Here is a 27062-nt window from a genome sequence, read left to right on the forward strand (position 1 = left end):
ACCAAGTTCAAAAATAACAGTAATAGTACTAGTGCTTAAAAACTTGATATGTAGAGTATTAACATTAAATTTTTTTTTACACATAAGGTACTTACCGCATACTTAGCGTGTAAAATCCCTCAGCCTTCTCACTATGTCTCACAAGATATGTCCCTTCCAGTGTGAGAAGCTCTTGGCACAGGTGTCGTCCAATTTCGCCATGATACTCCAAACCATAATGAGAGGGACTGTCTGGTGGTCTATCAGTGCACAAGACAGCAGCTGGCTTGGGTGCTTCCTCTTGAAGCTGGTACACTGAAAGATTGAATACAAACTTAAACTACTCATTATAATTACAGCCTCTCCTCACTTAGCGATGTACTCGTTTGCTGATGACTCGGACTTACGACGGGCTCTCTGACCAGTTTGCAGTTAGTTTAATATGTTTATTATGCACCCCATACCCATCCTGTGGGCGGTAGTCAAAAGATTACAGAGGTACATAATTGGTCCAGGGACTGGACTCCAAAGTTTTGATAGCTGAGCAAGTTACAGAGGTAATGAATTCACAATTTACAAAGGTAATGAACTCACAAATTACAAAGGTAATGAACTCCGGGTAGGTCTAGTCACAATCATGACAAGTTACAAAGGTATTTACAGATTACAGAGGTACGTAATGGATCCAGGGACTGGGCCCCAAAGTTTGGATGGCTGAACTAGGTACAAGGTAATGAACTCACAAGTTACAAAGGTAATGAATACTGTAAGAATGGTTACTTACGTTTATACATGGCTACAATCATGAACAAATTATAGTGTAATGAGCAATTCACACTTCCACACCCGGTCACAACTGTAATGAGTTATTGGTGCAAATATTGATTGATGAGTCACACACACACATACACACACACATACAAATTCACACACACACACATAAACACACACACACACACACACACACACACACACATACACAAACTCATACACACACACGCACACACACTCATACCGGTGAAGAGCAACCGGTGAAGAGGCGGGGCCAGGAGGTAAGACTCGACGCCTGCAACCACAAATACGTGAGTACAAATAGGCGAGTACACACACACACCCACTCATACACACACACACACTCATACACATACACACGCACACACAAACACACACACAAATACACACAAGCACTGGACAAGCACCTAAAGTCAGTTCCTGATCAGCCGGGCTGTGGCTCGTACGTTGGTTTGCGTGCAGCCAGCAGCAACAGCCCGGTTGATCAGGCTCTGATCCACCAGGAGGCCTGGTCACAGACCGGGCCGCGGGGGCGTTGACCCCCGGAACTCTCTCCAGGTAAACTCCAGGTAAACACACAGGAGCTTGGACTCGACCCCTGCAATCTCAACTAGGTGAATGCACACACACACACACATACACACACACACACACAAACACAAACACACACACACACACACACACACACACACACACACACACACACACACATGCACACATGTGGTAATGCTTTATTTACAGCTAGCAAAGTCAGGGTATTTCTCCAGAATGGTCTGCAATATACCACTGTGGATAAAATACTTTGCCATTTCTTGAACATTCCTGAGTGAGTTGTTTCTAAATTCATTAATTTTATCACACTCCAGTACATAATGACGCAGGGTGTGACAATAGTCCATCTGGCAAAGTTTACATTTCGTTTGGTCTACATTTGGTGGTGGTGATTTAACCTGCCAAAGATACTTGTAACCCAGCCGGAGCCGGGCAGTAGTGACATCCAAGAGTCTGCTTATTTTGTTGGATGTACCATAGACATGTGGCTCCTCCTGCATGATAGAGTGATGATAGATGGACTCACTGGTGTCAATCTCCCTGAGCCTTAAGTCCATAAAATTCAGTTGAAGTTCTTTTCGTATTATTGTTCTCAAACTACTACCTGACAAGCCAAGATTGTAATCTACTCCCTCATTGAAAGCATACAGCTTAGCCAATTTATCAGTTCTGTCATGAATCTGAAGACCAATGTGAGATGGAATCCACAGCATGTGCACTCTGACTCCACTGTCCACAATCCTACCATACCTGTGTCTGGCTTCTGACACAAGCATGCCACAATTTATGCTTAATGAGTTGAGAGCATTTATGGATGACAGAGAATCAGTTACAATTAAACTGTCAATCTTTGATACATAGATGCATTTCAGTGCAAGGAGTATGGCAAACAGTTCTGTCTGAAGGGTAGAGGCCCAATTATTGATGCGTGCTCCAGTTTCTTTAAGAGAGCCATCACTCTGTACGACAACAGCAGCACTACCAGCTGCACCAGTGGATTGGTGAACAGAACCATCAGCGTAAATAATTTGCGAGAGTGTGTGCTGTGTGACTAAGTTATCAATACAGCTTAAGGCCTCATGTTTGGCTTCAAGGCGAAGTTTTGGTTGTGATTTAAGAAGTAGTTTGGGGGGAAATGGAGGAATGGTAGTTTGGAATGGGGTAATATTCCATGGAGCGTAGAAGTGCCGCTGTTGCCTTACTTGACATAGATCATGTATCTGATTCATGCGGAGGTCGGTTCCAGTTTTTTCGATCCATCTGGAGGAGTGTTCACCAGTGCTGAGGAAAGTTTGGAGGGCTTCTGTGCAGGAGTTTGAATGAGCTTGCCTGAGCATATTAACCCCAATTAGGATATTTCTTTCAGTAACACGATCTCTGATGCTTGGAATATCAAGTTCTTTTTGCATATTTAAAATTTTGGCAGTACGAGGGCATCCTAAAATGATCCTCATTGCTTCGTTCTGGAGTTTTTCCAGCCCTCCAAGCTTCCAGTCAGACACAAGAGCAAGTAGTGGCACAGCATAATCAACCAATGATCTAATATAAGCAAGATACATCATTTTCACAATTTTAACATTAGCACCATACCTGGGGTGAAACCCAGCCACAACTCTAAGTGCTCTTAGTCTTTCTTTGTATTGGCGACAAAGTCTTGTTACAACAGGTCCAAGTAGTGGAACCTCAAAGCCTAGATACCTGTATCTGCTTACATATTCTAGAAGAGACCCATCATGCAACTGGATCTGACGAACTGTGCCTCTCTGTCGAGGAGGACGCCTATTGAGTATCTTTGTTTTATCAGTAGAGACTGTCAACCCCAGGTCCTGACACGAGGCTAGTACATGATTAAGAATGTTTTGGGTATTGGAGAATCCGGTGGTGTGAATCATTATATCATCAGCAAAACTAATCACATAATGATGGGGCTGACTAGGCATAGCATTAAGTAATGCATTAATTAGAATATTGAACAGTGTGGGACTGAGCACACCTCCCTGTGGTGTTCCTAATTCAAAGTCTTTAGTTACACTTCTATGTCCTTGGAACAACACAGACGATTTTCTGTTTGACAGGTAGCCTTTAATCCAGCGGAGAAGCCATCCTCCAACATCCATTCTGGCAAGTTCACTAATGATTACATGTCGGTTGGCTACATCGAAAGCGGCCAGTTTGCATACCTGAATAATGTAGGTTAGAGCTGATTTTCAATATTCTGTTTATTACAATATACAGGACACTACTGTATGAACATTTAAAAATATACCAGAAATGCTATAAATGGTGCAAAGGTGACATTAAAACAATATCAAAGATGGTTGACACAAACCCACTATCATTATAGTATGCTCCTCACTTAGCGACGAATTTGTTTACCAATGTGGTCTTGGGAACAGATAAGTGAGGAGAGGCTGTATTATTTTCATGGGGGAACATCTTTACTGAATATAAATAAGACTAATTAACCAGATTAGTCCATGCCTGCCCATGCACCACCATGTAAAAAAAAAAAAAAAAAAAAAAAAAAAAAAAAAAAAAAAAAAAAAAAAAAAAAAAAAAAATAGTTCAGCAATTATGGAAAGATACCATATATGGTGGTAATGCCTGGACTGGGTGGTGGTGGTAGAAGTGATGACTGTTCAGTAGGAAACAGACAAGCATCCCTTGAGTCTTCATCAAATAAAGCAGCTCACTGGTGAAGCAACTGCCATCACCATTACACTATTATCAACACCATTACACTATCACTATCACCACTACACTACCACCATCACCACTACACTACCACCATCACCACTACACTACCACCATTTATTTATTTATTTATTTAGTAATTTGAGCATACATACAGAGGTACAAAAAAATACAGGTAAGAGCAGCATGCCAAAGCCACTTATATGCATAGCATTATGGGCTGGCTTAAAATTAACTTAAGATTAACTAAGCAATGATGAAATCAGTGATAAGACATTATTGTAAACAGATAACTATAAAGCACAAATGAGTATTACAAAGATAGGTCATATGGTTGCATGCATTGCTGTACATTCAGTCGAATGGAGTACAGTGGACCCCCGCATACCGTACGCATCACATAACGTTCAATCCGCATACCGCTCGCTTTTATCGCAAAAATTTTGCCTCGCACACCGCTCAAAAACCCGCTCACCGCTCTTCGTCCGAGACGCGTCCAATGTGCGCCCTTAGCCAGCCTCACATGTGCCGCCGGTGGCATTGTTTACCAGCCAGCCTCCGCGGTAACATCCAAGCATACAATCGGAACATTTAAAAATATACCAGAAATGCTATAAATGGTGCAAAGGTGACATTAAAACAATATCAAAGATGGTTGACACAAACCCACTATCATTATAGTATGCTCCTCACTTAGCGACGAATTTGTTTACCAATGTGGTCTTGGGAACAGATAAGTGAGGAGAGGCTGTATTATTTTCATGGGGGAACATCTTTACTGAATATAAATAAGACTAATTAACCAGATTAGTCCATGCCTGCCCATGCACCACCATGTAAAAAAAAAAAAAAAAAAAAAAAAAAAAAAAAAAAAAAAAAAAAAAAAAAAAAAAAAAAAAAAAAAAAAAAAAAAAAAAAAAAATAGTTCAGCAATTATGGAAAGATACCATATATGGTGGTAATGCCTGGACTGGGTGGTGGTGGTAGAAGTGATGACTGTTCAGTAGGAAACAGACAAGCATCCCTTGAGTCTTCATCAAATAAAGCAGCTCACTGGTGAAGCAACTGCCATCACCATTACACTATTATCAACACCATTACACTATCACTATCACCACTACACTACCACCATCACCACTACACTACCACCATCACCACTACACTACCACCATTTATTTATTTATTTATTTAGTAATTTGAGCATACATACAGAGGTACAAAAAAATACAGGTAAGAGCAGCATGCCAAAGCCACTTATATGCATAGCATTATGGGCTGGCTTAAAATTAACTTAAGATTAACTAAGCAATGATGAAATCAGTGATAAGACATTATTGTAAACAGATAACTATAAAGCACAAATGAGTATTACAAAGATAGGTCATATGGTTGCATGCATTGCTGTACATTCAGTCGAATGGAGTACAGTGGACCCCCGCATACCGTACGCATCACATAACGTTCAATCCGCATACCGCTCGCTTTTATCGCAAAAATTTTGCCTCGCACACCGCTCAAAAACCCGCTCACCGCTCTTCGTCCGAGACGCGTCCAATGTGCGCCCTTAGCCAGCCTCACATGTGCCGCCGGTGGCATTGTTTACCAGCCAGCCTCCGCGGTAACATCCAAGCATACAATCGGAACATTTCGTATTATTACAGTGTTTTTGGTGATTTTATCTGCAAAATAAGTGACCATGGGCCCCAAGAAAGCTTCTAGTGCCAACCCTACAGCAATAAGGGTGAGAATTACTATAGTGATGAAGAAAAAGATCATTGATAAGTATGAAAGTGGAGTGCGTGTCTCCGAGCTGGCCAGGTTGTATAATAAACCCCAATCAACCATCGCTACTATTGGTGGTACAGCTGCTGCTGCTGCTGCTGCTGTACCACCGTCAGCTGCTGCTGCTGCTGCTGCTGCACTGTCAGCTGCTGCTGCTGCTGTACCACCATCAGCTGCTGCTGTAGTACCGTCTGCTGCTGCTGCTGCACTGTCAGCTGCTGCTGCTGCTGCTGTACCACCATCAGCTGCTGCTGTAGTACCATCTGCTGCTGCTGTAGCATCGTCTGCTGCTGCTGTAGCACTCTCAGCTGCTGCTGCTGCTGTAGCACTGTCAGCTGCTGCTGCTGCTGTAGCACTGTCAACTGCTGCTGCTGCTGCTGCACTGTCAGCTGCTGCTGCTGCTGTACCACCGTCAGCTGCTGCTGTAGTACCGTCTGCTGCTGCTGTAGCATCGTCTGCTGCTGCTGTAGCACTGTCAGCTGCTGCTGCTGCTGTAGCACTGTCAGCTGCTGCTGTAGCACCGTTGTTGGTGTGGCTTATTGAGAATACCAAGAAACAATTAACCCCAGAGGATTTGCCACCCAGGATAACCCAAAAAAGTCAGTGTCATTGAAGACTGTCTGACTTATTTCCATTGGGGTCCTTAATCTTGTCTCCCAGGATGCAACCCACACCAGTCGACTAACACCCAGGTGAACAGGGAAAAATGCCTGGAACTAGTGCTCATATTGGTGAATTTAAAGCCAGCAAAGGTTGGTTTGAGAGATTTAAGAATCGTAGTGGCATACACAGTGTGATAAGGCCTGTTCTGGAAGAAAATGCCAAACAGGACCTACAGTACTCAGGAGGAAAAGGCACTCCCAGGACACAGTGTCTCATCAGTCATTGCTGCATCTTCAATAAAGGTAAGTGTCATTTATTCTTCATTTAGTAGAGTAGTACATGCACAATATATATTGTGCATGTACTACTCTACTATTGTGCATGTATCCTTCTCTTTGTGTGTAGGAAAATGTATATTTCATGTGGTAAAATTTTTTTTTTCATATTTTTGGGTGTCTTGCACGGATTAATTTGATTTCCATTATTTCTTATGGGGAAAATTCATTCGCATACCGATCATTTCGCATAACAATGAGCCCTCTTGCACGGATTAAAGTCGCTATGCGGGGGTCCACTGTATTCTGTTAGATTGGGTTTTAGGTTTAACATTTATGTGATATAATTGTGAGAAACATTTAAGATATACAATTTATAAGGTTCAGTTATTCAGTATTTATTTGGTTTTGGGTGAGTAAGTGATCTTTGAGAAGAGACTTGAATTTATAAACAGGTAGTGTTTCTTTTATATTTACAGGTAATGAATTCCAGATTTTAGGGCCTTTTATGTGCATTGAGTTTTTGCATAGCGTGAGATGGACACGAGGAACATCAAAGAGTGATCTGTGCCTTGCGTTATGGTCATGTGTTCTGTTGAGGTTGGCAAGGAGATGTTTGAGGGGAGGGTTAATATCAGAGTTAAGTGTTCTATGTATGTAATAGGTGCAATAATAAGTATGGATGTTTTGTATGGTGAGTAGGTTGAGTGTTTTGAGTATTGGTGGAGTGTGCTGCCTGTAGTGAGAATTTGTTATCATTCTAACTGCAGCCTTTTGTTGGGTAATTAGTGGTCTGAGATGGTTAATTGTTGTTGAGCCCCATGCACAAATTCCATAGGTGAGATAGGGGTAAATAAGAGTGTGATATAGGGCCAGGAGGGCTGACTGTGGAGCATAGTACCGTATCTTCGATAGTATGCCTACAGTCTTGGAAATTTTCTTAGAAATTTGTTGTATATGTGTATGAAATTTGAGTCTATTATCAAGGTGGATTCCTAAGAATTTTCCCTCTGTTAGCTTTGTGATAGGTGATCCGTTTATCATTATGTTAAGAGGGACATCTGTAGCTCTGTTACCAAACTGAATGAAGTAGGTTTTGTCAATGTTTAGTGTAAGTTTGTTAGTCCTCATCCAGGTAGATATTTTCTTTAATTTGGTAATTACAGTATTGGCTAGCGTGACTGGGCTCGGGTGAGAGAAGACGTATGTAGTGTCATCTGCAAATAGTGTGGGTTTGAGTAATTGTGAAGCATTTGGTAGGTCATTTATGTATAGGAGAAAGAGAAGAGGGCCAAGGACACTTCCCTGTGGGACACCAACTGTAATTGGTTGTGCGGAAGAGCTTGCCCCATTTGCGTAAACATATTGGCTTCTGTTGCTGAGGTATGACTTGAGGTAGTTGAGGGAGTGCCCTCTTATACCATAGTGTGACAATTTTACGTGGAGCAAGTCATGGTCAACTGTATCAAAAGCTTTACATAAGTCAATGAAGATCCCCAGTGGGACTTCTTTTTTTTCTATTGCAGTGTATATATGTTCTAGCATGTGTATAATAGCATCATTAGTATTTTTATTAGGCCTGAATCCAAATTGGCAGGGGTTGAGTATGTTTTGGGAGATGAGGTAGGAGTAGATTCGTTTATGAATTAATTTTTCGAAGATTATTGAGAGAGGGTGTAAATTGGATATTGGCCTATAGTTATTCAACTCTGTTTGGTCTCCTCCTTTATGGATCGGGGTGACCCTTGTTATTTTGAGAACTGTAGGGAAGGTGGAGGATTCAATGGATTTGTTAAAGAGTGTTGCAATGATTGGTGACAGCACTTGTAACACTTTTTTGTATATAAAGGGTGGTAAGGTATTTAAATCTCCTGCCTTGTTTTTTAGTGCATTGATAATAAGGGAGACTTCGTATGGGTTAGTCAGAGCTAGGAACAGTGTGTTCAGGTAGTTGCCAGTGAGGTAGTCATTTGGTGGGGTATCTGAGCTTGGGATTTTATTGGCAAGGTTTTGTCCTATAGTGGAGAAGAAATCATTGAGTCTGCTGTTTCTGTTGGTGGGAGTTGGGGTTCATCTGATTTTGCTAATTTTATTTCGCTATTTCGTGATATCTTTTTTGTTCCCAGAATTTCTGATAGGGTTTTCCAGGTCTTTTTTATATCACCTCGTAAGTTGGATAATCTGTTTTCATAATAAAATTTTTTTGCCCTTCTTATCAGGCTGGTTAGGATTGATGAGTAACGTTTTGTTTGGTCTCTGGTTATGTGACCCATTCTGTACTGTTTTTCATATCGGTGTTTTGTATTTATGGATTTGAGAATGCTGGGTGTTAGCCAGGGACTGTTCAGTCTCTTAGCTGTCATCTGTTTAGTTTTTTTAGGGCAGTGCTTGTTATAGAGGTATTGGGTCTTTTTTAGAAAATTATTAAAACATTCGTCAATATCTGTATAGATTTCTAGCTCAGTGTGCCAGTCAATGTTTGTTACTGCTGTTGTGAAGTTATTAATGGCTGCCTCATTGTGAAGTCTGAAGGTGACTTTAGTAGTGTCTTGGGGTAATTTACCAAGCGTTGTTATGAGGAAAGTAGGGTAGTGGTCTGTGGTATTATCTGTAATTATGCCTGATTTTAAAGGGGATATGGTGTTGGTCCAGATGTGGTCAAGTAGGGAAACACTGGTCTCCGTAACTCTTGTAGGTTTTGTTACTGTTGGTAGCAACATGCAGTTACTCATTGTGTTTGTGAATTCAGTAACGTGTGGGTCCTGGTCTTGCAGGAGATTTATATTGAAGTCACCTGAGAGTAGTAAGTGATCTTTGTTCATGCGTGCATCAGTTATCATACTTCCTAGGTTTTGACTAAATTGGCTAATGTTTGACTGTGGAACTCTGTAGATGTTTATCAATGTGAGAGGTTTTTGTAGGTATTTGGATTTGAATTTAGCTATTATATATTCCCCATGTTCATCCCTTGTGCAAGTATTAGTGATACATTCTAGTTGGTCTGAGTAGTACATAGCTGTGTCACCCCCTTGTTGATCTGTCCTACAGTTGTGTATGGCTGTGTAACCAGGAATGGCATAGACATCTGTAGTATCAGGCTTTAGCCAGGTTTCAGTTAGTGTAATGATGGACATATTGGCATGCAAGGAATTTAGTAATGCTATGAGGTCATCGTAATGCTTGCTTAAAGATCTGATATTGTAGTTAAAGACAGTTATGTTTTTGTTGGCTCTGATAAGTGCCTTTGATTGTTCTGCTGTGTAGTAATTACAGTAACTGTTTGATTCATTTAAGTCATTCAATAAGAGGTTGGTATCAGGATCAATGCTTGTAATCATAAGATTTGTAGTGAATCTATAGTTAGAATTAAGTATGAAACAAAGTAAATATTCTAAAGCTAAAAAATAGCACCTGAATTATTTAACAAATGTAAAAATAATGAGCTAAGGTAGTTTTTTAAAGCTAAAATAAAGGAGACAATATAAAAGGGACTAAAATAATTAGTGGTGAACAAATAAAGTGATGATCAAATAATGGAACTTGGGAATATGATAGTAGGTAGTACTTTAAAGGTAATTCTTTAAAGTTAGAATTATAATATAAAATTATAATATAAAAGGGACTAATATAAGTTGTGGTGAACAATAAAGTGGTAATCAAAAAATGAGCTTTGGAATATAATGGCAAAATAGTGAACTTATTACACTTTAGCACCTGAGAATAGCACCATCAACACAACATGACTCTCACAACATGCTCATTGGAGAAGCCAGGTATAGATACTCAAAAATCCAGGGAAAAATTAATGTACAATTGTTATGGATTCCATTACACATTGGATTACTCCTCTTCTTCTTTCAACAAACCGGTCGTATCCCACCAAAGCAGGGTGGCCCAAAAAGAAAAAACAAAAGTTTCTCTTTTTAACTTTATTAATGCATACAGGAGAAGGGGTTACTAGCCCCTTGCTCCCGGCATTTTAGTAGCCTCTTATGACACGTATAGCTTATGGAGGAAGAATTCTGTTCCACTTCCCTATGGAGATAAGAGGAAATAAACAAGAACTAGTAAGAAAATAGAAGAAAACACAGAGAGGTGTGTATATATAAACTTGTACTGTACATGCATATGTAGTGTGACCTAAGTGTAAGTAGAAGCAGCAAGACATACCTGAGATCTTGCATGTTTATGAGACAGATTAAAGACACAAGCAATCCTACCATCATGTACAACCATTACAGACTTTCGTTTTACACTCACTTGGCAGAATAGTAGTACCTCCCTGGGCAGTTGCTGTCTACCAACCTACTACCTAGAACTGGATTACTGCTTCATGATAAAGTTGACATGCTGGCCAAGAAGAGTACCCTGAAGGATAATGTAAAGTATAACTTTGGTGTGTCTGTGTCTAGCATTAGGAATAATATTACAAGAGAAGTAAATAATGAAACAATGCTATAAGAATGCAATTAGAATCCTGAGTAGATCTATAACCCACTATAACATGAATGTAGATACGTATGTTTATGAAGTGACTTGCAATGTGAAGAGACTGACTAATGTTATAGTATCCAGGCTTAGGCTTAGTTACAAGTACTTCTGGCAGTCTGAGAGACACAGATGATGCTCAAATTAAATGCAAAGTAGGTGGTCAGCCTTATGGTCATTATCTTGAACACTATGTGCTTAACCATCCGCTTATTGAGGAATAGAGAGAGACAGTACTATAATAACCTATGCGATATGTCAAGATATCTTATTAATGAAAATAAAATACCAGATATATTAGGTAAATTTCCTAAATTTGCTTGTAACATAATTTAACTGTACAGTGGAATCTCGACTTACGAGTTTAATCCGTTCTGTGACCTTGCTCACATCTGGATTTGCTAATTTGTAGAGTCAATTTTCCTCATTTAAATTAATCTGTCCCAGTGGAATTCCAGGCACGACAAAATACTTGAATATTTCCCTAATATCAACTCTACGGCTTATTTATCTATCACAATTCGTCTAATATGACATAATAAACAATAATAACAACATAGAAACATGATATATACACTAGAATGAATGAAATATATCATTACATATTTGAGTAGTGGTAGTGGAGGTGGTGGCACAGCAGCCATTGTTCCTGCTCCTGACTACATACCTTCCCATGCTTTTATTATAACAGAAAATGGAGTGTTTGTAAGGCAAACTCCATTAGATCACTACATAGTTTCATAAGGAAAACAATAATAAAAGTAATAATAATAATAATAATAATAATAATAATAATAATATATAATAAATAATAATACAGTAGACCATCATTTAGCACGAGTTTATTTGGCACATTCCGGGTATAGCATGACTGAAGAATTGCAGCACAATTTTGTGTAACACGTCGTAAAATAAATTTAACACGGTTCAGTTTGCAGGAAGGAAAAAAAAAATCCCTTTTCCTCAAGCAGCCGCCTTGTTGTGGATCAGCGGGGGTGACCTCCCGCCATCCCCTGCCACCCCCCAACACCAGCCCACCATCCCAGCATTTGTATTTCATACGTGTCCAGTCTTTCTTCTCTGCTACAAGTTAGCTGTGTTTGTGAATTGTGTTTTGATCTTGTAATTACTATATCTTGTATCTGCAAAGCAATCATGACACCCAGTAGGCATACCAGTGTTGCTGAAAGTGGCAAGTAAAGTTATAAGCATTTAAGTCTTAGAATTAACAAAGAAAACAAAGATATTAGACAAGAGATAACCTGTGGCATAATGAAGTGTAACTTTGTACACAGAAAAAGAGGTAAACATAAGTCTGTGTGACTGACTGACTTACTGGCTTGGATGAATACCTTACTGACTTGACCGAATAACTTACTGACTTGACTGAATAACTTATTTGACTTACTGACTTGACTGACTTACTAACTGACTTGTCTGACTGAATGACTTGACTGACTGAATGACATGACTTACTGACTTGACTGACTTATTGAATGGCTTGACTTACTTAGGTTAGTTACCGCGCAGCAGTGTCTGCCTGTTCATTGCCCTGAGCGTCAACATGACCAGGGACCCAATAAAAAAACAATATCTTTGCGTTTGCTAGAGATGCAACATAACCAAAGATGTATACCAAGAACCTAGGGATGAGGGGAATCAAATTCTGTAATAGCTTGCAAAGCCTGAATGACTTTACTGACTGAATGACTTAAAGTTAGACACTCCAGTACAACCATCAACTTCAGTACCAGAACCTCTACCATCCACCTCAGCCCAGTAGGGTCACAGCATAACTTTCAACTCTCTTCACAATCATCCACAAACACCAGCACCCACAATTTAAGGTAAGAAACACTATTATTTCTGTTACATTTGTAGTCTTGAGCAGTAAAAACATAATACATCACAACAATGAACTACAATTACATACAGTGGACCCTTGGGTAACGGCGGCATCGACTAACGCCAAAATTGGATAGCAGCACGTTTTTGCGTCAAAATATTGGCTCGGCTAACGTCCAAGAACTCGGCTAAGGACATTCATCCTGAACGTGTCCATGCGGCCTGAGCCCATGTACAGGTAGTGTGCCATTGTTTGCAAGCCAGTGAGGATGATTCCACGTGCACATGCGATATATTTTGTATTATTCCATTGTTTTTAGTGCTTGTAACTGCTAAATAAGCCACTATGGGCCCAAAGAAAGCTTCTAGTGCCAGCTCTGTGGTAAAGAAGGAAAGAAACACAGTAGAATTCAAGAAAAAACTCGTAGCAAAGTACCAAAGTGGGGGAGGAAGAGTGGAGAATGTGCCTTCTGCAGTGATTCAGCGATTCTATGATATGTACTATACTAAAGCAGCAGGTATCGATAAAGGCTATAGTGCCAGCCAGCAATAAAGTGTAGAATTAACAGTGTAACAAGTAAGTTAAGCAAGTAAGCGATAGAAAAACGACATGAAAGTAACTCTCCAATGTTGTTGGATGTGTATAGGGCCAATGAACATACACTGCCCTGCTATCTTCCACCACCCTAAACCTCTGTCAGCATCTCCTCCATCAAACTAACTAATTAAACTAACGTCTCCTCCAAGGTAAGTGTAAATATAAAAGTGTAAAGTATAAAAGTAAATATAAGTGTAAATATAAAAGGACCCCAATGGAAATATGTAAGTCACTCTGACTTTTTTGGGGTTATCCTAGGTACTTTACACATATGCTACTATGTATGATAATCTATGTACATAACTGTGTGTATACTACCTGAATAAACTTACTTATTTACAAATCAAAATGTAAATATTTCTTACTTATAAATTAAAATGTAAATATTTCTTATTTATAAATTACATATATTATTTAACCCTTTCAGGGTCCCCAGGCCCTCTCCCAGACTTGTTCTCAGGGTCACCCAAATTTCAAAAAAAAAAAAAAATATTTTTTCTTATGAAAAGATAGAGAATCTTTTCCCGATCATTTTGACAACAAAAGTATCAAATTTGATGGAAAACTTATGGAATTATGCTCTTGCGAAGTTAGCGGTCTCAACAATGCTTACGCATCGGCGATTTTGCCCACTTTGAGCCCTATTTTCAGCCAATTCCAGTGTACTAGTTGACAAAAATCATAACTATTTTGCTAGAACTCCATTTTTTCTATCGAATGAGTACAAGAAACCACCCATTTACCGATTTCAACTATCCAATACGTACAGTGGTCAGAATTTAGCAATTTTGCCAATTTCACACAAATTTCAAAAGATGCCAATTTCCAAATAGGGATCAGAATAAACAAGAAAGACATTCCTGGCACTAAAATAACATTTCCTCTGATCATTAGTCATGTCCCCAGGCCCCTCTTACATTCTTTTGCTTACCACTTTGAATTTTTATTCTCACAAAAAATAGAAGATTTACTGTTATGCAGACTACTGCATCAGTGTAGAAATGGTATAAATAATATCGGCGCACTTGTGAAAAAATATTAGATCACCAGTTGACGTGTATTGGATGCTTAGCATGATTTGTTTACTTTTGAGCTTTGGTAAAAATTGAACATTTCTGCTACTTTGAGCTCAATTTCAAGGTACTTTTCATTGTAAAAACCAGTCAAAATCATCACAATTTCTGTAATATGTCTTCCATTCTATAAAATGAGACCAAGAAAACTAGAATACAACAATAAATACTATACGAAAATACAGTGTAAAGTCGCTGTTTTAATCCAAAAACACGGTCAAAGTTTTTTTTTTCTCATTACGCAATGTGTGCTGCAGGATTTTTTTTATACTGTGCAGGTATACATAAACGAGTGTCTTACCAAAAAACGTCAGAACCTCCTGCATAGAGTCAGAAAACTTAAGCGGGAGAATAATGATACAATACACCAATGCTTCACATGGGATGGGAAAATTCTAGTTAGGAAAACAAATGTAGGTCAACTGAACACAATCAAGAACGAGAATGATCTATCACGATTTCTCAGGGTTAGCGGTTAAATAGTTAACCTACCGGCAGGCAGTACCACTGGGTACGTCATCAAACCCACTGTGGGGACTGCTGAGCCAGCCTTAGAGCAGTATGTACCTGAACACCTCACGGTACGCATCTAAGCAGTATGTACCTGAACACCTCACGGTACGCATCTAAGCAGTAGGTACCTGAACACCTAATGGTACACATCTACTGGCTTTAGAAGCAGTAAGTACCTGAACACCTCACGGTACGCATCTACGCAGTAGTTACCAGAACACCTAATTGTACACATCTACTGGCAGTAGAGTATTCTACTGGCTTCTACTGGCGTTAGAGGAAGTGCTCACCGCAGCTCACTGAGTCTGTTGGCCTCAGTTACTTGACGGCCGCATTCAGTGAGCTTGCAGCATGGTGTTCTGCTAGTAATTCATCGGACCACCTTGCGGTGTGTCAATTGGTCTTGAAGGCGGTAAATAGTATTCACCAGACCATCTTACTGTGTACTTCTACCGGCCTTGGAGAGTATTTATAGGACTACCGGTGATGTCTGCGGACTCACCGCCTACACTGGTCAACTGTGGGCCGGAGTCATCGGATGCTGTTTTAGTGGGACATTACACGAAGAAAAGGTTGGAGTGTTACACTGAACTGGGCTAGGACCGTAGTGTGACACTTAAGCAAGTATGATGGAGTGGAACACTGAGATATGCTACAGGACCGTAGTGGAACACTGAGAAGAAAAGGGTGTCGTTTGACACTGAAGATGGCCTGGTTGTAGTGTACATTGAATAGTATCATGTGACTGGCCTCTCGAAAGACGCTACGTCGATAGTGAGTGTGTCGCAGAGACAAGGGTGTCAAGTGTGACAGTCGAGAAAGGGTGTGGATGACGCAGAGAAGAGGGTGTCGTGTGACACGGAGAGCTGGAGTGTCTGGTGACACAGAGAAAAGGGTGTCAAGGGACACGGTTGTGAAGGAGCGTCATCACACGGCGAAAAGGGTGTTGAGTGACACGGTGGAAAAGGAGCGTCACAACTCGAATAAGTGTCGTGTGGGACACAGAGCATCATTATAAGTGTCGTGTGAGACACGGAGCTGATCATAATTTATTATTATACAAATGTTATTTATAATTTATTATTTTAGCATAGATATATATATTATTATTTTAAGATGCTAATAATTTATTATTGTAACATGTATACATGTATATATTTTAAATACCTCTAGACCAAAGATTGATTTTTATATAATATTAAAGATTCTTTTATTTTAACATGTATTTATGTATCCCGAACTCTTTATTACAAAATGAGTAAAACTACCATCTACAAAAAATAACTTTTTTTGTAATACTAATCTTACAGAGAATAACTAAACAATGTCCAACCTAAAAGCCTACGTAGTGTAGTGTATGTTTTGCTCCATTATTATTCAAATTTCATAGTACAATCTCTTAGTAATTAAATAATCAACTACCTCATTATGTGATTTTACTAGTAAGCATAAGTCACCTTATGTAATTTTCTTATTTACTATTGTTTGCTTAAATATTAGCTGAATTGATACTTTCTCTGTCCATATTACTACCTATTTTTTTAAATACTATTAATTGATACTACTTACTAACATTAATAATTAATTACCATTTTTACTATCAGTACAATTTACTCTTAACATTTTTGACATCATTAAATTACCATTACTTGTCTAATTACCATAACCTGTTTTAATACCACATTTACTATCTTAGAGTACTCTTAATTACCTTGTACTGCCAAATAACCTCTAGTATAACTACCAGTGCAATAGTGAATCCAAATAAACATTACTTTTTCACTTTTTTTTATTTTTTTTTGCTAATTAATCTTTTTTTGTAATCATTATTACTTACTAAAATTTTATTAAACACCATATTTACTACCAGTCAATTTTACTTTTGTAAATTAATCGTTATTTTATACTTTTCATAACATTTTGTTGCCAAATTCTCGAGTTTGTATATTCAACTCCAACCTTTATATTATCCTTTGTACCTGTGTACCTGTGTACCTGTCTACCATCTTACTATCATATTATAACCAAGTCATTGCCATTGTTATTTTTTACTTATTACTCTTTTGGTACTTTAATTTGTGAATTTTATTTTGTCAATTTAAATCTAGTTATACTCTTGATCTTCTTAACAACCTATATCAGACCCTAGTGCAACTGCAAGTACCATTTTAATTTGTATTTTTATATAATAAGTTTATACCTAGTTGTACTTTAGCTCATTCTAGCTCAATACATAGACAACATTAAATTCATTATATTAGACCTTAGTGCAATTACAAGAGTGAGTCTGGTGCCACTTGTAATTTGTTTTTTTATAGTATTAGTTTATACCTAGCTGTACTTAAGCTCATTCTAGCACAACACATAGACAATATCAATTTCATTATGTTTATTAGTGACTATACTCTATATGACCAAAGTGCTTTAGCGGTATACTTATCCAAACCTCCCACCACTAGAAAAATCAGTATTAGAACTCACCACATAATACAGGATATAAACAACCACTATTTAAACCTAAAAGATGAATGATCACGTTGACCCTGATCTAAACCTCCATAATCTAACACACAATCAAAACTTATTGGAAAGTAACTGCCTTTATTACACAGCATCACAAGCCAGCACTATCCTGAACACTGCTCAAAGTCTATCAGTTCTTAACTACAACATCAGGTCCTCCTGGCACTCCTTGAGTCACTAAAGACACCCTTCTCCTGCATTATTCTTACTGAGACCTGGCTTATGCAGGACACAATTGATATCTACCCACTACCAGGATACACAGCAACCCACAACTGCAGACCATACCAAGTTGGGGGTGGTACTGAAATCTATTACTCTAATCAACTATCTTGTATTAGCACTAATTGCTTTAGTGATGAATATGAGGAATACATTTTTGCTAATTTTACTGTAAAAAACCTCAAGATGCCTATAACAATCGGTGCCATATACTGGATACCCCACACAAACATCCCAAACTTCAGTGAGAATCTAAAGTCACTAATAACAAACAGACAAATGAACAAGCACCACCTTCTCTTAGCTGTAGACTTCAATATCAACCTTGGCCTACCAGATGATCAGACTAACTGATTTCATCAACAATATGAACAACACGCTCCTCATACCAACAATAACTAAACCAACCAGGTTGACTGAGACAAGTGCAACCATAATAGACCACATATGGACCAATATACTAGCCCCCCTTAAATCAGGGATAATCACAGACAGCACTACTGACCACTACCCAACCTTCCTCTTAACAAACATTAGTAAGCCACCACTCGAATACAACAAAGCTTCATTTAGACTCCATGACGAGGCCTCAATAAGGAATTTCACAGCAGACCTAGAGACTGTTGACTGGCCTACAGAATTCTCCAATGCCAATGGTACTGACGATTGGACAGACATTTTTCTTAACAAAATACTTAACTATACAACAAACATTGTCCTATAAAAACGAAACAGATCACGAATAAACGGCTTGGTTGCCCATAGTTAACCAGCAGCATTCTGAAATCCATTGATAAGAAACACCAATATGAAAAGCAATATAGACAGGGCTTAATACACAAAGATATTCTTAAACAATATTCAACAGTTCTCACCAAATTAATAAAGAAAGCCAAACAACTGTACTACTCCAGCAGATTCACTGACACAAGAGGAGATATAAAAAAGACCTGGAAAATACTTTCCCAGATTCTAGGGACCCACAAACTGAAAAAAAAACAAGAATATTGTTCTAACTAAACCTCATGAAACACCAATACATCCCACTGATACAGCTAACAAGATAAACGACTTCTTCTCAACCATAGGATCTAATCTCGCCAGTAAAATCCCACGTACCAATGCCCGTGCCGGGGACTACCTAGATGGGAATTTCCCAAATTCCTTCTATCTTGTACCAACTGAGCCCACATAAGTCACCGCGATCATAAAGTCACTTAAAAATAACTCGGGGAATCTGTTTCACGTCCCACCATTACTGTACAAGCAAGCGGCCCATGTCCTTTTACATGCTATTACATTACTTTTTAACAAGTCACTAGAAACTAGCACTTTCCCGACACTACTCAAGACAGCAAGGGTTACACCAATACATAAAGATGGTGACCCTACAGACGTAAACAACTATAGGCCAATATCAAACTTACCATTGCTATCCAAAATCTTCAAGAAACTCGTGCACAGGAGACTATATTCATTTATAACGTCACAAAACATACTCAACCCCTGCCAATTTGGATTCAGGAAAAATAAAAGCACTAATGATGCAATTATAAAAATGCTAGACCTGCTTTACACAGGATTGGAAAATAAGGAATATCCACTAGGAATTTTTACTGACCTAAGAAAAGCATTTGACACAGTAGACCACGGCATCCTACTCCACAAACTTGACCACTATGGTATAAGAGGCCATGCGCTTGCATATTTTAAATCCAACCTTTCTAATAGGTATCGGTATGTCACCATTAAAGACACAGCCTCATCAATACGGCCACTTGATACTGGAGTTCCGCAGGGAAGTGTCCTTGGACCCCTGCTCTTCCTCATTTGCATCAATGATCTTCCAAACATATCCCAACACTGAAACCCATTCTCTTTGCTGACGACACGACTTATGTCATCTCCCACCCTAATCTTGCCACCCTCAACACCATTGTTAACGAGGAGCTGCTCAAAATATCGACTTGGATGACAGCCAATAAACTTACACTTAACACTGGCAAAACCTACTATATTGTGTTTGGTAGCAGAGCAGGTGTTGAGCAACTTAACATTAAGATTGACAACACTCTAATTGCCAGACATAATGAGGGCAAATTCCTTGGCCTATACCTCGACAACAACCTAAATTTCAGCACCCATATCCAACACATAACAAAAAAGTATCCAAAACGGTGGGGATCCTCTCCAAGATACGATACTACGTGCCGCAAACTGCCCTTCTCACACTATACCATTCACTTACATATCCATAACTCACCTATGCTATCTGTGCTTGGGGTTCAACTGCAGCAACACACCTAAAGCCAATAATAACCCAACAAAAAGCCACAGTAAGAATAATCACTAAATCCCATCCTTGGCAACACCCCCCTCCCCCACTCTTCATAGATCTAAACTTACTCCCTGTTCAGAACATCCACACTTACTACTGTGCAGTCTATATCTACAGGACCTTAAATTCCAATATTAACCTTGACCTAAAATGCTTCCTTGATAGTTGTGACAGGATCCACAGGCATAACACCAGACACAAACATCTCTATGACATTCCCCGTGTTCGACTAAACCTTTACAAAAATTCAACGTATTTCAAAGGACCTAAAATCTGGAACACCCAACCTGAAAACTCTAGAACTGCAGACACATTCATCACTTTCAAAACTAGTTAGAAAACATCTTATCTCCCTGATCCACCCCGACAACTAACTACATGATAACCACCTGGTGGTTCACAATTACACTCACTCACCCACTGACTATAAACCCAGAAATACTAATCTTAATCTTAAAATAATAAATCCTAACTAGTCATAAGTTTGCCTATGATACTCCAATATAGACACTTTGTATTGTGCCAAAACAAAAGCATTCACATTGCTAAACTCACAAATTATTATGTAGTCACTTAGCCTTAATACCATAATCTGTAAGGATTTCATGTTAAGAATTAATCTAAGTCTGCTCAAAATGCCTAGGCATGCTAGGTGTCCTAGTGGCCCTCTCTGTAATTAGTATTTTATAACATGTAAACCACACAATACCCAAAACCTGTAAACCCCACATTGTAACCCTTATAGAGAATAAACTTGAATTTGAATTTGAATTTGAATGTCCATGCCTCTGCTCCAGAAGAATTTTCAGGTGGTGTAGGATTGTCATTTCTTGCAAATCTTTTTTCCCTTCTGGCCCTAAAAAACCTCTGTCCCTGGTCCCTGGAGAGGTTGTGGGTCCTCTCTTTTGTTTCCCATAGTCTGGATGGTCTGTGTCTTCTAGTCCCCTTTAGATGATGTGCCTGGCAATATGCATTGTAGCATTTTCTTTCATGGAATGATGAGTGACACATTTCTGGGTGAAATAAATTGCAAGAAGGGAAGTTGCACTCTCCTGTTGTCATGTGGGTGCGGCATTTTTTGGGATGGTCAAAGGTGCATGTCCCACCTGGTTTACCAGATATACAGTGCCTGCAGATACCCGAGGCATAGTATTTACATAGATTGTACTTCTGTTTGCTAGGATTTATTGTAGCTGCGTTCACTGCTGGTGCATTTATTTTTCCTGTTTCCTTGATGTCTTTTACCCCTGTATGGACATCAGTGCTTCCACCAGGTTCTGCTGGTAATGTATCGACACTATTCTCTGAGGCATCATCCCATTTTGATCCATCTCCAGCAGTATCTCTATTTTGAACCTCTGTGAACTGAATAAGGTTGTCTTCAGTGTCCTCCAGGCAGGGCCAGATTAAGAAGTCTCCGGGCCCTAGGCTATTCAGATTGGCGGGGCCCCTTTGAGTTACGGGTAAGCAAAGCGACCCCTTCCAGCTTGGGGGTGGGGGGGTGGGGGGTCGGTGTGAGCCTGTTTAAGGTCTAATTAAATACATTCTGGCTATTTAGATTAAATTTAATAGGGAAAGTACATCAAGACAACCAAAACCATTTACCAATCTTGTTAAATCATGCATTTTAAAGAGAATAAACTCAAGACAGCATAGTATTACTAGATTAGGCTATTAAAGTAGTGACATCATGTACCTATTATATTCAGCATAACCACTACAGCACTATTATTCCCTTTATAAATCACTGACCATTATTGTTATCATTGCATCATGCATAAGACTATCAAATCATATAAACTCAAGAAAGTAAAGAATTGTTTATATTCACAGGCACTTCTTAAATAAACTTTTTTCTGGATTTCATATTGGCAAAATCATCAATTATATTCTGAAAATCAATATTTCTTGTTAGATCAGACTCAATGGTCAACAAGGCTAGGTTACACAATTTGTCTTGGCTCATTGTTGAACAGAGCTGGTTTTTCACTCTTTTCAAAACAGAAAATGAACATTCTCCTTCACAGTTAGTAGCTGGAAGTGTTAGGTAAAGGTGATACACTATGTCAACATTAGGGAAGGTTTCTGAGATACCTGCATTTCTTAAATGTTTCAAATTTTGATTAATTTTTAAAAATCAATTTTACTCTCCAAACACTTGAACTTTTTAGGTAGGGACCCCTTTGCACTTGCACCATGTGCGCAGTCTTGGATGAGCCCCTGAACCCCTTGGACCACGGGGCCCCTAAATGCGCGGGGCCCTAGGCAAATGCCTAGTTTGCCTATGCGGTAATCCGGCCCTGCCTCCAGGACAACACTAGTACCCTCAGCACTGTCCTCCAGGATAGCACTAGCACCCTCAGGAGCACTCTCCTCCAGGACAACACTAGCACCCTCCGCACTGTCTCCCAGGACAGCACTAGCCCCCTCAGGAGCACTGTCCAAGACAGCCCCATCCCTACCACCCACCGTTTTTTCCCAGCTGTCACACCATGCTGACATGTCTTTCAAGAAGGATGTTTTATTGGTGTTCTTGTCTTTTAATACAGATGTCATTTCCTCATACAGGTGTATCTGCCCAACCCAAAAACATCTCTCTGAGTTTATGTCAAGTGTGGTCACTAGTTTAAAATTCCTGCATATACCATGGGACCAATGACCACACAGATGGCAAGCAATCCAGGCCTGTCTTCATCCCTTACCCTTTCTACAGACTACACAGATCTTTATGGTAGTGTTCATCTTAGCAATACTAGACAACTCTCCTAGCTAGCTAGTCTTTAATTCCCCGATGTATTTAATTTTTTGTAACAGTTCTTCCAATTTGGCTTTATTTCCAACGAAACCACTTGAATCTGCCCGAATCAGGCTTTATTTCCACAAAAAGCATTTGAATCCGCCCAAATCCAGCAAAATCCGTTTGAATCCTCCTGAATCCAGCGAAACTGGAAGAATCCAGTTAGTGGATCACTGTATATCTTTTTTCTAATAAGCACCTTAACAGTAGATCTGTCTGTATTGTAACTATTTGTTGTAGTTACTGTTTGAGTATTTGATAGGGCGCGTAGAGCCCCGTCAATTAGTGAAACCAGTCAGAGGACACATCGTTATCAACGAATCCATTTGAATCTGGTCGTTGGATGAATCTGGGCAGATCCGGATTAGGCGCACTGGGTGGTTATGGACTAGCTCATAAAAGAACTACTGGAAAAAAAAATTAAGCAGTAATGTGTGTTCAGTTTGATACAGAAAGCATAACTTGCATGTATGGGTGCCGATGGCTTCAATATATGGAGATTACTGGAGGAATAATGATTTTTGTTGTGTATATTGCGACCGCTGCTAACTACAGGTTTACCACACACTGCCAACTGACTGACAACCTCAAATTCTACGACTTCAAGGGTGATGGACTGATTACATCGTCTTCACATCTCTACTGTTCCTGCCTACTTTCTGTATTCGACTGAAGAAGCCTACTGTGTAGGCGAAACGTTTCGGAATAAAGTTGCTTAACTGTTGCCTATGTGTCTTACCTACCAATCTGTCGGTATTGTATACCATTTTGATGTTCATCTTGTCAGACACTACAACACATGGCCTCTTGGTACAGAAAATGCCTTAGACAACCCTTTCAAGTGAGAACTGTTGGATCTGAGAGGGACCTGACCTCTCAGTGGCTACACTCTCACTACTACTACTACTACTACTACTCTGCACCTCTTCTTCTGACAGTATTTAAGTCTCCGCACTGTCGCTTGATCTTCAGATAGTTCCTGACTATGGAACTGAACTTCTCCAGGCCGAGGGACTGACAACCTCAAATTCTGCGACTTCAAGGGTGATGGACTGATTACATCGTCTTCACATCTCTACTGTTCCTGCCTACTTTCTGTATTCGACTGAAGAAGCCTACTGTGTAGGCGAAACGTTTCGGAATAAAGTTGCCTAACTGTTGCCTATGTGTCTTACCTACCAACCTGCAGGTAAACTCCAGGTAATAGAGGCCTGTACCTCTCGTTCCTTTATCCTAAAGTGTTTCACAACATTATCAGTGTAATAGTCACCAGCACGGCTTGCAATAGCTGTGTGAGGGTGATTTTCATCAAAAAAGGTTTGCACTTTAAGCCACATTGCACACATTTCCTTAATCTTTGAAGTAGGCAACTTTTTCAATTTCTCTCTCCCCTCCTCCGAAGCAGTTTCCTCAGGTGTGGCCTCTTACTGTTGAAGATGATCTAGCAGCTCATCAGTGGTTTGTTCTTCATTGTCCTCCTCCACCAACTCTTCCACATCCTCCCCACTAACCTCACCAATATGAGCACTAGTTCCAGGCATTTTTTCCTGTTCACCTGGGTGTTAGTCAACTGTTGTGGGTCGCATCCTGGGGGACAAGATTAAGGACCCCCAATGGAAATAAGTTACAGTCCTCGATGATGCACTGACTTTCTTGGGTTATCCTGGGTGGCTAACCCTCCGGGGTTAATCGTTTCTCGGTAATTGTTTCACGTTAAGCCACACCAACAACACACTCTCCACATCTTCGAGTAATACAGCTGATGGTGGTGCAGCAACAACAACAGCTGACTGTGGTGCAGCAGCAGCTGCACCTTTGGCAAGAACAGCTTCCTTGATTGCCGTTTTCTTACCCACAATAGTAGCTATGGTTGATTGGGGTTTATTATACAACCTGACCAGCTCAGAGACATGCACTCCACTTTCATACTTAGCAATGATCTCTTTCTTCATCTCCATAGCAATTCTCACCCTTTTTGCTGTAGGGTTGGCACTAGAAGCTTTCTTGGGGCCCATGGTGACTTATTTTGCAGGTGCAATCACTACAAAGGCTGTGATAATATGAAATGTTCCAGTTGTTGTATGTTTGGAAGCGACCGTGGTGGCTGGCTGGCTTGTAAACACTGACACCCAAGGGACAAGTGAGGCGCACTCAGGCCAAAGTGGACGCGTATGGTACGGAACGAATAGCGCTGGTCGGGTTTTTAAGCGCTAGTTGAGGCAAAATTTTTGCATTTAAATGTATCGCTAGTCAGATTTATCATTAATCAATGCCATCGCTGGTTAAGGGTCCACTGTACTAGGGTACCACTGTGGTACACACTGCAACACTATGTATAACACACTATTATCAGGGAGACTTGTCTTTACTCTGACAAAAAGTTCTATTACAGTCGACCCTCAACTAACGGTGGCATTAAGTAACGGCAATTTCGTCTAACGGCGCTTTTTGCCATAGAAAAAAATGCCTTAACCAATGGCGAAAAACTTAACCAACGATGTTCGCCCGAACATGTCCCCAGGCACTCCAAGAATCAGTGTGCCATTGTTTACAAGCTGTTGCAGTCAGTTTCCACGTGTGCCTCCCATACATTTTGGATTATTCCATTGTTTCTAGTGCTTGTAAGTGCTAAATAAGCCACCAGTGGTCCCAGCAAAGCTTCTAGAGCCAGCCCTTTGGTAAAGGATGTGGGAAACACGATAGAATTCAAGAAAAAATCATAGAAAAATACGAAAGTGGTGGTGGTAGAGGGTGGTAGTGATGGTGGTAGAGGGTGGTACTGGTTGTGATGGTGGTAGTGGGTGATAGTGATGGTGGCAGAGGGTGGTAGTGATGGTGGTAGAGGGTGGTACTGGTTGTGATGGTGGTACAGGGTGGTTGTAATGGTGGTAGAAGGTGGTAGTGATGGTGGTAGAGGGTGGTACTGGTAGTGATGGTGGTAGAGGGTGGTACTGGTAGTGATGATGGTAGAGGGTGGTAGTGATGATGGTAGAGGGTGGTAGTGATGGTGGTATAGGGTGGTACTGGTTGTGATGGTGGTACAGAGTGGTACTGGTTGTGATGGTGGTACAGAGTGGTACTGGTTGTGATGGTGGTAGAGGGTGGTCCAGTGATTCTCAAGCTGGTGCTAGTGGCATTAAAAAGCCAAGAAGGGAGGTAACCCCATCAAAGGCCTGGTACCTGAAGTCTTTATGGAAGGGGATTCTCCTTCCAAGCAACAGACAGTCCTGAATCTCCCCTGCTGCTGGCACATCACTCATCAACAACTCCATAATAAATGTAAATGGCATTTAATTATTGTTTATTTTGCATGTCCCATTCTTTTCCATATAAGGAAATGTATATTTCATGTAAAAAAAAAAATCAGACTTTGGGATGTCAGGAACGGATTTATTCTATTTCCATTATTTCTGATGGGGAAAATTAACTCGACCAACGGTAATTTCGACCAACGGCAAGCCCTCTGGAACAGATTAATGCCATTGGTTGAGGGTCCACTGTATTATTTTCACTGGCATGCTAGGCCTAAAGTTCCCCTCAGAGAGTATTGTTATGCTTTGTTATTGTATACTGATTCTCCTTTTTTGACTCTGTAGATAATATTTTCTGGAAGATTAGTTCCAAGCACTGGAGGGATATATCTTAAAGGTTCACTGGCACAGTTTAAAGTTCTAGTACGCAAGAGAGACCATGAAAAAACACGAAAGAACATGGCGGCATGGCACACGTACATATAAAATATTATCACAAGAGATAATCAGAAGCCTTGGCAAGGCTTTGAATTATGTAAGTGTGCATTAATATTTATGTAAGTGTGCATAGCAAGGCAGCCTTGCTATGCACTCACACAAATATTAATCTTGAATTCATGCTGAAAAAAATGATCGAGATTGACAACTATACAAAGAACCAGTTGCTAACAATATTATCAAACTGGAAGAGTTTATATCCAGTTTAGACAAATCTATCCCCTATTTGAAGAAGAAAC

At 39.8% G+C, this 27062-nt stretch overlaps 1 protein-coding gene across 2 annotated transcripts in view; it reads right to left on the reverse strand.

Moving 5' to 3' along the window:
- Positions 1-27062, reverse strand: part of LOC128698618 (N-chimaerin) — a 98626-nt gene that overhangs the window by 48331 nt on the left and 23233 nt on the right. For both annotated transcript variants that reach the window (XM_053790961.2, XM_053790962.2), the window contains one exon: positions 96-294. In XM_053790961.2, the coding sequence (XP_053646936.1) occupies positions 96-294 (199 nt within the window). The remainder of the gene's footprint in view (positions 1-95; positions 295-27062) is intronic.

Source organism: Cherax quadricarinatus, chromosome 8 (assembly GCF_038502225.1).
Source record: "Cherax quadricarinatus isolate ZL_2023a chromosome 8, ASM3850222v1, whole genome shotgun sequence".
Lineage (NCBI taxonomy): Eukaryota > Metazoa > Arthropoda > Malacostraca > Decapoda > Parastacidae > Cherax > Cherax quadricarinatus.